Source organism: Zosterops lateralis (genome assembly GCF_965231275.1).
Source record: "Zosterops lateralis genome assembly, chromosome: 12".
Taxonomy (NCBI): Eukaryota; Metazoa; Chordata; class Aves; order Passeriformes; family Zosteropidae; genus Zosterops; species Zosterops lateralis.
The window spans coordinates 13,797,473-13,810,222 of record NC_139772.1 but is presented as its reverse complement, the minus strand read 5'-3'; the positions used below and the strand labels follow the sequence as shown (position 1 = coordinate 13,810,222).

Genomic DNA, 12,750 nt, shown 5'->3' with positions numbered 1-12,750 from the left:
CCTGTCCTCCTACGATCCAGCTGTCACTGTTTGCTCTGCTCCCTTATATTTCCTTATATCATTTTCCGCAGACATCCCACCTACTCAGGGTTTACACCAACCCTTGGATCCAGGAGGAGCAACTGCTCCAGCCCTTCAGACTCCAGGACAGAGATCATGGCTGGGAGCCAGTCCTTGTATACAAAGGGCAAAAACCTTTGGTGAGTTCAGGCAAATTCTGCTGTCCTTGGGAAACCCAGTGCCATAAGGCAGGAGAAGATGAGGGTGAGGTGGGAAGGAGCAGCCTGTAGAAGGATGTGGTAAGCTCCATGGCTCACATGGGCTTGACACCTTCACAAGAAGAACTTTCCACATCAGACCCACACAACACTGGGAACAGGTTGATCTCATGCCCCTTCCCTGGTCCCCTGAGCCAGGACATTCCTCACATGGCCATGAGCAGACAGTCGCTGCCTTGATCTTGCCTCCTCCAAGCCAATGCCCATTCCCTGATTGTCAAGTGTAACACAGCACCCATGGAGGGCAGCAGACCCAGGGGATCCAGTCTCCTGGCAGAAGGATGGGCACCTGCATGGCCAGCACATCACCAGCTGCTGGCCTTGCACTCCAGCAAGACACAAAGGGCAGGCTTGCCACATCTCAATGCAGCATCTGTGTCCTTGCATCAGGCATTTCTGCCCCTCCAGAAGCTGGCAGCCAGGGGCACAGGGAAGGAGGGTGTGAGCTGCAGCAGGGCTGCTGTCATCAACATCTCCACCAAACGGGGCTCCATCGGGCTGTGCCTCAGGGTGCCAGAGGCCCCCATGTACCCGTACCGGGCCAGCAAGGTGAGGTGCCAGGGGAGGTGCTGGAGATGCTGTCCCAGACATGGTGCCCATGGAGGGGAGGGAGCCCATGGGTCACCCTCTGCCCCAGACACCCACCCCCTGTCTGCTTCTCCCAGGTGGAAGCACAGAGACCAGGACAGCAGCAGCCAGGACTGAGCCTTTCCAGCAGCTCAAGCTGATGCATTGTCCCAGGACCAAGTTCCAGTTCCCACCTCCACAGACATTTTCTTTCTGCCTGGGAAATGTCTCCTCTCCTGCCCACCTGATATAATTAACCCTCTGCCCACCTCCTGGCGGGCTTTGGCTGGCTTAGCCCTTGGGAGGCCTTGGATGGAAATATACAAGGGACAAGACAAAAGATATCAAAAGAAGCTCTTGTCCCGGGATCTTTGTCCAAGGTGTTTATTCTTCGAGGAATCCAGGGCAAAAGAGAGAGAACAAGGAAAAGTGGAGCATTATGTAGCCTCCCACTCAGGAAGAAGATAGCTGGACATCTGCCAATGAGGTCAAGAGGGGAAGGAATGGTTAAACTATATGGTTTCATACTCCAGAGGTCTTGGGCGGGGGGGGGGGGACACCATTCCCCAGAGAAATACAACAATTCCCTCTTTTTTGTTTAACAAATTTACAAGAAAAACCTTAGGCTCATTTTGACACGGGATTCAGGCTTTTCCACCACTTGCAATTGGTAGGGAAGTCAGATTTCTTCAGATTCAACCACTCTATGTGATTGACTTCTGAGGTAGAAAGTATGAGGCCATTGACAGCCTTGAAAATCAAATGACGTAGGATCCCGAATGCAATTGTTACAAGGAAAAGGATTGCAAGAAATAACAAATTTGTTTTAACTATGAAAGTCCACCACCCTGTGGAATCCCCAGCCCCTGAACTGTTCTTTGAACCAATCCTCAGATTCTTGTTTCACTTGTCTGATCAAGCTGTTCATGCTTCGAAGGGCAGTATGGATGTTTAGAGCTTTCGAGGTCAGGTTCATGCAACAGAGTCCTTCAAATTCCTGGCATTCATGTCTATGCAGGAGCAGGAGGAAGTCGATCGCAGCACGGTTTTGAAGTGTGGCCTGTCTCGTAATTTTCTTGTCCTCTAGGAGAGAGCTGATGGCAGTGGATGTCAAGTCTGCCTGTTTGACCACCCAGCACTCTAGATGGCCCAATTCACCTAGAGCTTTGGCTGCTGCAACCCATGGAAGGAACAGGGACACAGCATCTCTTTTTGACTTGGCCCAATGAAAAATTTCTGAGTTATAATTTGGGTCCAATTTGTTAGCACTCCTCTTTTGAATTTTGTTTGCCAATTTGTTTTTGTGAGTCCATTCACCAATCAAAGTTTGGTTGGGTGTCAATACGGACAATCACCCTATGGTACATGGCCCTCCTAATAAAAGTCAAGACGGAATTCCTGCCCATGTTTGATCTCCACAAATCAAGAACAATCCCTTAGGGAGGCTTTTGGGACTTGAGTCAGATGGGTTGTCAGCTGCAATATGGCTTATATTATGATACCACCTTTTTGCAGTAAACTTCCCACAATATTGTCTTATATCGTCAGTGCTATGAGGTTTTGGGACGATGGAGAAATGTATGCAGTATGACACAGGGGAAGAACACAATAAGTCTAACTCTTGGGGTTCCTGAGCTACCTTGGGCAAGCTTCGTAACCACTCCTCCAAGGGCTTCACGATCCCCACAGCTTGCTGCAGATGTTATTTGTGTGGTCAAGGGTGTGTGACTAGGATTTCATTGGACCTATATGCGGCCAAACCTGCTGGAAATTCTCCAGCCTGCAGTGGAATTCCTACCAGACAAGTGGACATAGGGTTCTTTGCTGTTGCAGTGGACAAACATATGTTTTCCTGCTGAAGTGTCTGTGCCACGGTCACCCAGACATTTTGGCAGCTGAGGGACAATCCATGCCGTTACCAGACTGTTCAGTATTAACAAGGTGACAACTTGGATGGGGCTCGTCATGAGGTTGAGCATGAGGTAGGTTTTCTCTAAAAGGGAAAAACAAACATTTTTAAAACATGTTGAAAGTTTCTGTTTCTGCCGGAAGAAACCCACACCTAAGAAAATTCTTTTTCCTACATCCGGCAGTGTCTTCTCTTTGAAGCAACGGCTACTTGCCTCTCATCCCCTTCTGCTGGAGCTGGATTTTTGGGGACAAAATGTTTCATCCACTTCTGGGGAATCCACCGAGGGCCTGAGGGAGTAGCCACACATGCATAGCTACGACCCCAAGTCACGAGCTCATAGGGACCTTTGGTTTCCCAAGTTTCTGGGTCCCTAATCAAGACCGGTGGATGCTGAGACAATTTGAACCGATTGCCACTGTTAAAATGATGTACCACAGGTGGACTCATGTTTTGAAATTAACAGTTCAGAAAATTGACGGTAAACATGGCTTTGCAGAGCTTCTGCTGTGGGGACATCCACGCAGTTGAGCTGCTCTGTCTAGCCAAGACCTGCTTGAGCGTCTGGTGTGTACACTTGACCACAGCTTGATCTGTGAGGGAGTGAGGTATGCCAGCCTTACATTCTACTCCCCAGTGCTGGATAAATTCCAGGAACTCCTTGGACACATACGGTGGGCCGTTATCAGTTTTGATTTCTTTCGGAATCGCCAATACTGAAAAGGCTTGCACTAGGTGCTGCTTGGCATGTGCAGACTTTTCTCCTGCATGGGCAGAGGCATACACTGCGCCTGAATACGTGTCAATGCTCACATGAACATATTTGAAGGCACCAAAAGTAGGAATGTGTGTGATGTCTGTCTGCCACACCTCCCTACTGCCAAGGCCCTGGGGGTTAACCCCTGTGCCCATCAATGGCATGGCCTGGAGCTGGCAATTGAGACAGGTGGTCACAATGGCTCGAGCCTGACTCCATGTTAGCAAAACTGACGGATCAGACCTGGCACATTTTGATGGTATTGTTGGTGACTCAGCTTTGCCTGTTGGAAGATGTCAGGGAGATGTGGTTTTTCAACGGGTGCAGCAAGGGCATCTGCATTGTGATTCCCTTCTGCAATTTGACTTGGCAAATCGATGTGTGACCTTACATGCATCACATAGAATGGATGTTCTCTATGAGAAATTAAATAAATTAGCCTTGAAAGCAACCTGAAAAGATGTTCATTCTCTATTTCTTTGAGCACGGCCTGCTCTGCTCTGGACACTATCCCCGCTATGTAAGCAGAGTTGGTTACCAAATTAATTGGCTCCAAGAACTTCTCAAAGGCTCTTACCACTGCGGCCAGTTCAGCCACTTGGGGGGATCCTTCCACAAACTCAACATCAGCTTCCCAGTGCTGAGTCTGTGGATTTCTCCACATCATCACTGACTTGTGAGAAGCCCCGGATGTGTTCGTGTACACTGTGAGAGCCTTAAGTGGTCTCTGACTCCTCTTCTCACGAGGAATGAGGTGGAATTCCTCATTGAACAACTTGTGAGATGGGGCATGGACTGATATTTGTCCCCTGTAGCTGTCCAGAGATAACTGGAGACTGGTATTGCCCTGGAGCAAATGTTCAAACATCTCTTTGGTCAGTCTCTCAGGAGAGTTCCTTCCTCCTCAGAAAGTTTGACAGGGAGGTGGATGCATGTAAAATCACAACCCGCCAATTCACACAATCTCACCCTGGCCTTCTGAATCAGCTGAGCTATCAATTCTTGTGGCTTAGTGGATCTTTGGTGAGAGAGGAAGACCCACTCTATGATCAAGAGTGAATCTCTCTGCCCCTCGATCCATTGAAAAATCAAACCATGTAAATGTGGCAGCTTTCCTAGAACAATTAAATGGAAAGGCATGTTTGGCTCACGCCAATGAGCCTGTCTCTCTGACAAGGCCTTCTGTACCTTTTCGATTGCCATCTTTGCCTCTGGGGTAAGTTCCCTGGGAGAAACCAGTTCCCTCTCCCCCTTCAATAAATTGAAGAGGGGGGCTAGATCCTCATTTGTGAGGCCTAGCCAGGGTCTTACCCAATTCAAAGATCCACACAAGGAGTGAAGATCTGCTAGGGTTTTGAGATTGCACTCAATTTGCAATTTCTGCGGAACAACAATCCTTGCAGTATTTCCAAACCCCGGTACTTCCAAGGTGGCATCCTTTGAACTTTATCTTCCTGCAATTGAAATCCAGCAGAGGTTAAAACCTTAACCACTAGGTCAAGTGTGTGTTGGAGTATAGAGTCATTGGGGGCACACACAGGCACATCATCCATGTAGTGAAGGATGACGGCATCCTTTCTCTCGGCACGTACCGGAGACAGCAATGAGGCTACATATTGTTGGCATATAAAAGGGCTGGATTTTAGACCTTGGGGCAAAACTCTCCAGTGATAGCGCTTCACTGGGGCTTCTTGATTGATGGTGGGAACTGAGAATGCAAACTGTGGGGAATCTTCTGGGTGTAATGGGATTTGGAAAAAACAATCCTTGATATCTAGGACAGCCAATTTCCAATCTCGAGGAAGCATTGTTGGAGTAGGCATCCCTAAGTGGAGTGGTCCCATGTCCCCTATAATTTTGTTTACTTCTCAGAGATCATGGAGTAGCCTCCACTTGTCCTTCCCCGGTTTCTTTATTACAAAGACTGGGGAATTCCAAGGGCTTGTTGTCTCTTCTATGTGTCCTTGAGCCAATTGCTCCTCTACAAGCTCCTCAAGCACCTTGAGCTTCTCTTTGCTTAGCAGCCACTGTGCTACCCATCTTGGGGTATTATCCAACCACATTAACTTTTGGGTAGGGTGCTCCACAGTGGCTATTTTCAAAAATCCTGGGGTGTCTTAGGAATGACCAACTGGACTCCCCATGGGACATGGTGTCTCTCCTCCACAGGTGGGCCTTGTATTCAGCAACAAACGGACGGACACTTGTCAATTTCCTGTCAGGTCCCTCAATTTGCACTATGTTTTTTGAGATTTTTGCCTATGCGATTCCTCCTATGCCCTGAAGTTTGCCGCTAGAGGTTGCAATTCCCAATGTGATGGCCACATGGTCTTAGGTATAACTGTGACGTCTGCAGCTGTGTCTAACACCCCATCCACATGGAGGTGCTCTGAGCCACAGGCTATGTCACATGCCAGAGAGGGTCTGTCTTCTCCCAACACCTCTGCCCAGTAGACTTCCGGTGATTTTCCATCTGCTGTGATCTCTGCTGGAACAGGAATGGCTTGGGCAAGAATTTGCCCCTCTACCAGGTAAAATGGTGGATGGATACAACGTGCCAATAGCATCAGGCCTGTTATCTTTCCCTTAATGGTCATAGGTGGTATCTCAGTCTGTGAAGGCATGTGTGCTGTGTCCCCAGTAACAAAATACTCACTGTCCAGTCCCATGTGGTAAACCATCAGGTCCTGTGAGGTGTTTGACAGGTCCACTGTAACAACAGCCCAATCAGCAGACGTGAAATGAATACATTTGGTAGTCACAAGCCTTATTCGGCCTCGCAGATGCCAAACCTTGTTCGTTGAGCATTTGGCATTTTTATTTTTCTGCACCCCCACACTGTGTGTCTCTTCCTCCCCCTTTTTTTTTAAGAGAGAGGCTTTAGTCAGTGCAGGTCCCGCTATATTTGTGTCTTTGTGCGTAGCAATATTAACTGTGGGGTCGTGCTGTGAACTCAGTTTTTTCGTTTGTTAAACTTCTTCTGCTTCTGGTTCTGTGGGCAGGGCCTGGCAAAGTGTCCTGGCTTTTTGCAACGAAGGCAGACGATGCGCTGCAGCTGTTCTGGTGACATTGGTTGCTTCCTTGGTCCTGGCACTGCAGCTGCCGCAGACTGTGGTTGTGTCAGTCCTGCATTCCTTTCAGGTGCACTGAACAATTCTGCTTTCCTGGTGCAGGCTTCTATCATATGTGCAAGGCTAGGCACTGGCTCCAGCGGGAGGCTGAGGATAATTCTATGGCACATCTCATTAGCATTTCTTTGAGCCATCTCTTTGATCAATTCTGCCTGCACCAACAGATCTTGCACCTGTCTTTCCACTTACGTTCTCAGCCAGTCCACAAACTGCAAGAAAGTCTCTGAAGGAGATTGTGTTATAGTTAGACAGCTGCCCTTAACTTCAATTGTCAGTAACTGGTAAAATGTTTTCTCTGCAACATTTCAGATCTTATCTAAAAGTGACTTGGATAATAATTGAGTTTGCTTTTCTGGGCAGTACAAAGCACCTTCAACAAAGAGATGGTCGTGTGTAATATCATAACCATCATTGTCTTTAGTTTCACTAGGAGTTTGGTGAATCTCTTGTAATAATGTTGACAATGCCCTTTTCCATCTGCTTTCCCACAGATCATACTCTGAGGGAGTTAACAGGCATCTGAGTAAGTCCTTTATGTCACTGGGTACCATCTCATTTGAATTAAGAGTTGCCCTCATCATGTCTTTAAAAATTTCACTAGATCTTCCAAATTCTCTCTGTATCTTGCAAATTTCCTTTTTATCTTGGTAGGATAACGGCTGATAAGTTCTCCTGGCGTTTCTCCTACCAAGATAAACAACAGGTGCCACAGAGGGTATGCTTTCCTCAACATTTGTCTGAGTTGTTAGAATTTCTGCTGCGCTTTCAGTGCCCAGGGAAGCAGGAGGTATCCCCTCTCCCACCCCCTGGGGTCTGGCAAGGGGCAGCCCCCCTGCTCCATCCCAGGGTCTCAGGGGAGGCTGCTCCTGTACCCCTGCCGTGAGGGAATACCCTCTCCCCTGGGGCTGCAGAGGACCTGCCTCTGTCACTGTGGAAACTCAGAAACTCAGAGGGAGGGGTAGGCAGTGGGAGGGAGGGTGGGGTGGGACAGGCAAAGGCAGGAATGGGTTGGGTAGAGGGTATGGGGTAGGGGCGGGGATTAGGGAGGAGAAGGGATGGTGAGGAGGGCAAGCAAGCACACGAGGTCTGCTGTTGCTCTCCACCAGGTGTTGCTGTGGGTAAGTCAGGAGTCCTGTGGCGATATGGTCATTCCCAGGGTCCTGTTTCTGTCAGGGGGGCTCGTTAACCCCTCCAGTTCAGGCACAGAGGAATCAGGAAAGAAAGAAGGATTATTCGGAGGATTTATCTGTGTCTGTCTGCTGTTCTCTGCCTCCAGCAACTGCTTGTGAGCTTGTAAGAATATTGGAATAAATAAACATTTTTATCACCATTTTCAACTTTTAGAGTTAATAATTGTCCAATTTTGTCCCAAAACGAAACGGAATGTAAATCTTGCAAATCAGAATCTGGAATTTCAGTGCTTAGCCAGTAGACAAATCTTATTAGTAGCTTTCTAGGGATTTTAGCATCAGATAAAATATTTTTAAGGTGTGTTATCATTCTCTTCTGAGGGACAGACAGCCGCACGCCCATATTTCTTGATGTTTTAAAGGCTGTTTGTCCAATATCTACCTCCTGACGCGAAAAAAAACCACACGGCACGATTTCCCCAGCTCGCTCGCTGCTGAGAGAGCAGAGACGAACGGGGGGAACCCGCAGTGCCGTGAGAAAGTGTGACACGGGGGGGTCCTGCCACCCTAACCTGGCCCTGGGACCTGACCCGTGCCATGCAACCCCCAAAACGCAGTCCATGCCAGGCCGAGGCGACCCCACATGCCGCAGATCTCTGGCCGGCAAAAACCCAAAAGAAAAAAACCCGTGTTTATTCCCAAGCTGCATCTGCTGGGTCCTGGTACCCCCGAGAGCCGTGGCTTCCATGGTAGTCCACTGGCAAACCCTGCCCCACGAGGTGCTAATCCTGGGGCAGCTGCAACAAGGGGGGATTTTTACCTATTTCCTGTGGACTGTGGAACAGCATCAGAAGTTCTTGTCCTGGGGCACGAATTATTGGCCGCACCCCCAAGCACCCAGAGCTGCAGAGAAATGGAAGGGTAGGTGACAGAGTAGCTGGATCCACTCAAAAGCTTATGAGACCCCTAAACAGGGCTCCAGCTACTGCATGGGCTTTCCGTATTTCATAAAAACCGATGATGAATGCCAACTGAAAAAATTAACCCTCTGCCCACCTCCCAGGGGACTTTGGCTGGCTCAGCACTTGGGAGGCCTTGGATGGAAATATACCAGGGACAAGACAAAAGATATCAAAAGAGGCTCTCCTCCTGGGATCTTTTTCTAAGGGGTTTATTCTTCAAGGAATCCAGGGCAAAAGAGAGAGAACAAGGAAAAGCGGGGCATTATGTAGCCTCCTGCTCAGAAAGAAGATAGCTGGACATCCGCCTGTTGCCCCACGTCTTTAGAGGGGCAACACGTTAAGACGTGGGAGTGAACCTTAACAGAAGACAGCAAGCAGCAGCTTGGTAAATCATAGAAAGCTCTTTATTATCTGACTCCAAAGGCTTATATACATTTTGTACAGAGGGCCAAGATTAGTCCAAGGAGGTTACAACCTCCTAACTCCATTGGTCAATATGACCATTAGTCAAGTTCTCTCTCGGAGAACAAAAATGCAAAACATACTGATAATTTCTAAAAATAAAATATTGTTTACATGAAGCAGCGTGAGAAGCTGCTGCAAAGACTCAAACACTTGAAAGCAAGAAATTCAAGAACAACATCCGCCAATGAAGACAAGAGAGAAAGGAAGGGTTAAAGCATATGGTTTCATACTCCAGGGGTCCGAGGGGGAAAAACCATTCCTTAGAGAAATACAACACCCAACCATTCCCTGGCTTGTGCAGGCAGGGCTGTGCCTCTTCCAGGATGCCCAGAACATGGGGATGAGGTGCTTGGTTGTGGAGCTTCAAGAAGAGAAGGGCTTGGTGTCCTGGGCTGACAGTGCTCTCTATCCCATATCGTGGACTCCTTTGTTATGTCTAACAGTTGTCCCTTCCCTGTAGCTGGGTGGGCACTGTGGGCTGGCTCCGCTCTCTCGCTCTGGCGCGGCTTTTGCTTTGGCTTCCTGGCTTTTAGGCGTGCTTCGCTGCCTTGCAATTTCTGCTTATATTCTTGCCCTTACGTTTTTCTTTTCTCTTTCTGCCGCCTCTGTGCTCTGTTTGTTTGTTTTCCTTTTTCCTTTCCCTCTTCTCCCTTCCCCCCCCCACCCCTTTAAGATTTAGGACCAGCACCCGGAGCTGATCTGGCTGGAGGAGTCCGAAGAGGATCGCCGGGGCTCGTGAAAGAAGCTCTGCGCCCTCCCCCTCACAGTAACCTGAGCTTTTTCTGTTCTTTTTTTTCCCTTGTGTCGGGGGGTGTTTATTCATTTGTTAATAAACCGGTTTTTTCCACTTTGTGTTCAAGAGATTCCTTCCCAAACCCAGGGTTGGGGGAGAGGTGGTGGAGGTTTTGTTATTAGGGGACTCATTGAAGGTTCTCCCCTAATTCAACCCAAACCAGAACACCTGGGAAGCACCTTCCCTCCCCTTCCCCAACCCACATGTGTCCCTGTGGTCTCCCTGTACCCCCAACCTTGGCAAATTCTGGCAGCCAATGTCTCTCTGCTCTGTCTCCACACCCAGCCTTAATCCACCCCTGTCTGAGCCCGGGGCAGGATCCCTGTGCTCTGCCCGAGCGCTGTGTGTCCCTCTGTCCCACCTGTGACCAGCCATCCCCCAGATGAGGGCAGAGGACAGCTGGTCCCTGTGACCCACAGCCCCTCAGGCAGCTCAGCCTGGGCAGGGGAAAGCCAGTCCTGCAGGGGCTTGGAAGATCCGTCTCCTCTCAGGAGAGGGGCCCTGCTCCAGCTTCTCCAGTGCCTCCTGGAGGGGAGGTCTCCAGAGGGCAGTCACGGTGCCATGAGACACTCATGGGGATGCCAGTGACAGCTGTGAGTCGAGGGCAGCTGTGGCACCACTGAATCCCAGGATGAGGAGTGAGCTATCTGGGAAGGGGCCATCTCATGAGCTGGCAATGCACAACAGAGCTGGAGGTGCTTGGCAGGAATTTATTGAGGGTGTGGGAAACGTGGGAGCAGTGGCACAGGGTCCCTTCTGGCTGCCAGGATCCTGAAGTGGTGTCTCACCAGGGTACGACCTTCCCTTCCCAGTCCAGGAAGGCGCCAGTGTCCTTCTCTGAGAGGGAGGAGATGACCTTCAGCATCCCTTGCACGCTGTCATCCACTGTCACAGGGGGCTGTGGGGCAGAGGGGGAGATGCAGCCCATGCCTGAGGCCCTGGCCCAGCCAAGGCTGGGGGAAGGAGGCGCTCCAGGGGAAAGGGGAAAGCTGAAAACTCTGAACAACCAGGACAGAGGGGCCGAGCAGGGAACCAAGGGGGATGGGGACACCCAGCACCCAGGACCAGGACAGGGGCAGCTGCCCCAACAGCGATTGGGCAGGCAGGGAAGCCATGGGCATGGAAAACCAGCACAGGAGCTCTGATGGCCCCACCCCAGTGGAATTCCTACCACCACTTTTCCGCCACCGCTGCCCATGTCTGTTTGCACCCAGCCAGGGTGGAGAGCGATGCAGAGGATGCCGTGCTCCTTGTACGCCAGGGACTGGCACTTGCTCAGCATGTTCAGAGCAGCCTGTGGGGAGACAATGAAGGGATGGTGGTGGGAAGGGAATGGGAGCCTGCAAGAGAATTCAAAGCTGGGCAGGGGTAGCAAAGGTGTGACAGTACCTTGCTGCAGCGGTATGAGGTGGCTTGGACCACGTCCCAGCGAAAGCGAGACCCGATGGAGCCGCCAATACTGGATATATTGACGATAGCAGCCTTGCTGCAGCTCAGCCCTGAGCCTGGGCTCCCCTGGGCAGCCCTCTTCAGCATGGGCAGGAATGCCTGTGAGGAGACAGAGGGGACGGGAGCACACACAGACATGGCCCAGGGCAGGGGAGAAGCTCCTTTCACAATGGAGAACACTGGCAACAGCACTGAGACATCCCCTCTCTTCTTCCCAGTGCCCCAGCCTGTCTGTCTCCAGCTCCTGAGCTCCAGCCCATGGCTCCACAAACTTCTCATGAACTGAGAGCCCATCAGGGCACCAGAGCAGTGACAGGAGCCCCTCCCACTGGCCCTTCACAGCCTCTATAATGTCCAGCTTGAGGACAAGGGAAGGGATTCTTCTGGAGCTGTGCTGTAGTGCAGGGGACTCACCTGGCCCATCAGCAGGGGCCCAATTGTGTTAGTGGTGTAAATCTCTCTCATGTCCTCTGATGTTTCAGCATCAAGTGTGTTCATCTTCACAATTCCAGCATTGTTGATGAGGAGGTTGAGCCCAGAGCCCCCCAGGTGCTCCCCAACCTTGGCTGCAGCTGCCTTGATGCTGGCAGGGTCGGCGACTTCTGCAGAGCCTGTGTCCCCGTGGTGGAGTCCCCTCTGTTCCCCCAGAGGTGGCAGTGCCCCATGGCCCCGCAGGCACCAGCCCCTTGGCACAGCTCCCTCCCAGCACGGGGCTCCCAGGGTGTGCCCAGCCTGGGCACTCGCCAGAGGAACTGGGGCAAAGGATCCCCACCTCGGGGCACCTACCGAGCGGGATGATGATGATGTTGGGGTGCTTGGAAGCCAAATTCTGTAACACCTGTAAGAGAGGGCACTGTGTAGGCATGGAGAGGCTGAAGGGGCTGTGCAGAGGCTCAGTCTTTCCCAGGCAAAGCCCATGTCACTCCATCTCTGTCCCTGCACCACTTTGTCTCCAACACCTGCTCGAGCTGCCACATCTCATGGGGCTCTGTGCCTTCTATACGTGCCATGTGCCATTCTTCCCTCCACACATCCCATGCACAACTGGTCCTGTGGTGTCACAAGCCAGCTGACCTGTGCTGCAGGTGCCCGACTGCATCTCCAGACACTTGCAAACACCATTCCTGATCCAGTCTCCCCCTGCCCCGTCTCACCTGTGCTCTCTGTCCCTTGGGGTCCCGACAGCCTGCAAAGATCCACTGTGGTGGTTTTGGCATCCTCAGGAAATGCTGGACGAGCCCCAGGCCGATGCCTCGGTTGGCTCCAGTCACCAGAACAGAGTGGACACACAGCTCTCCCATGTTGCTTG

At 50.8% G+C, this 12,750-nt stretch overlaps 1 protein-coding gene across 2 annotated transcripts; it reads right to left on the bottom strand.

Annotated features, from left to right (window-relative positions):
* Positions 1–10,637: 10,637 nt before the first annotated feature.
* On the bottom strand, positions 10,638–12,750 carry LOC310914249 (C-signal-like). 2 transcript variants are annotated; one of them, XM_083870277.1, is made up of 6 exons: positions 12,596–12,750; positions 12,228–12,279; positions 11,856–12,043; positions 11,382–11,540; positions 11,164–11,286; positions 10,638–10,890 (listed from the first exon to the last, which is right to left on the bottom strand). In XM_083870277.1, the coding sequence occupies exons 1-6, from the start codon at positions 12,740–12,742 to the stop codon at positions 10,777–10,779; spliced, it is 783 nt and encodes a 260-aa protein (XP_083726403.1). In that variant the 5' UTR covers positions 12,743–12,750; the 3' UTR covers positions 10,638–10,776. The 2 variants fall into 2 exon arrangements, with proteins under 2 accessions (XP_083726403.1, XP_083726404.1); XM_083870278.1 differs by having other exon boundaries at positions 11,167–11,286.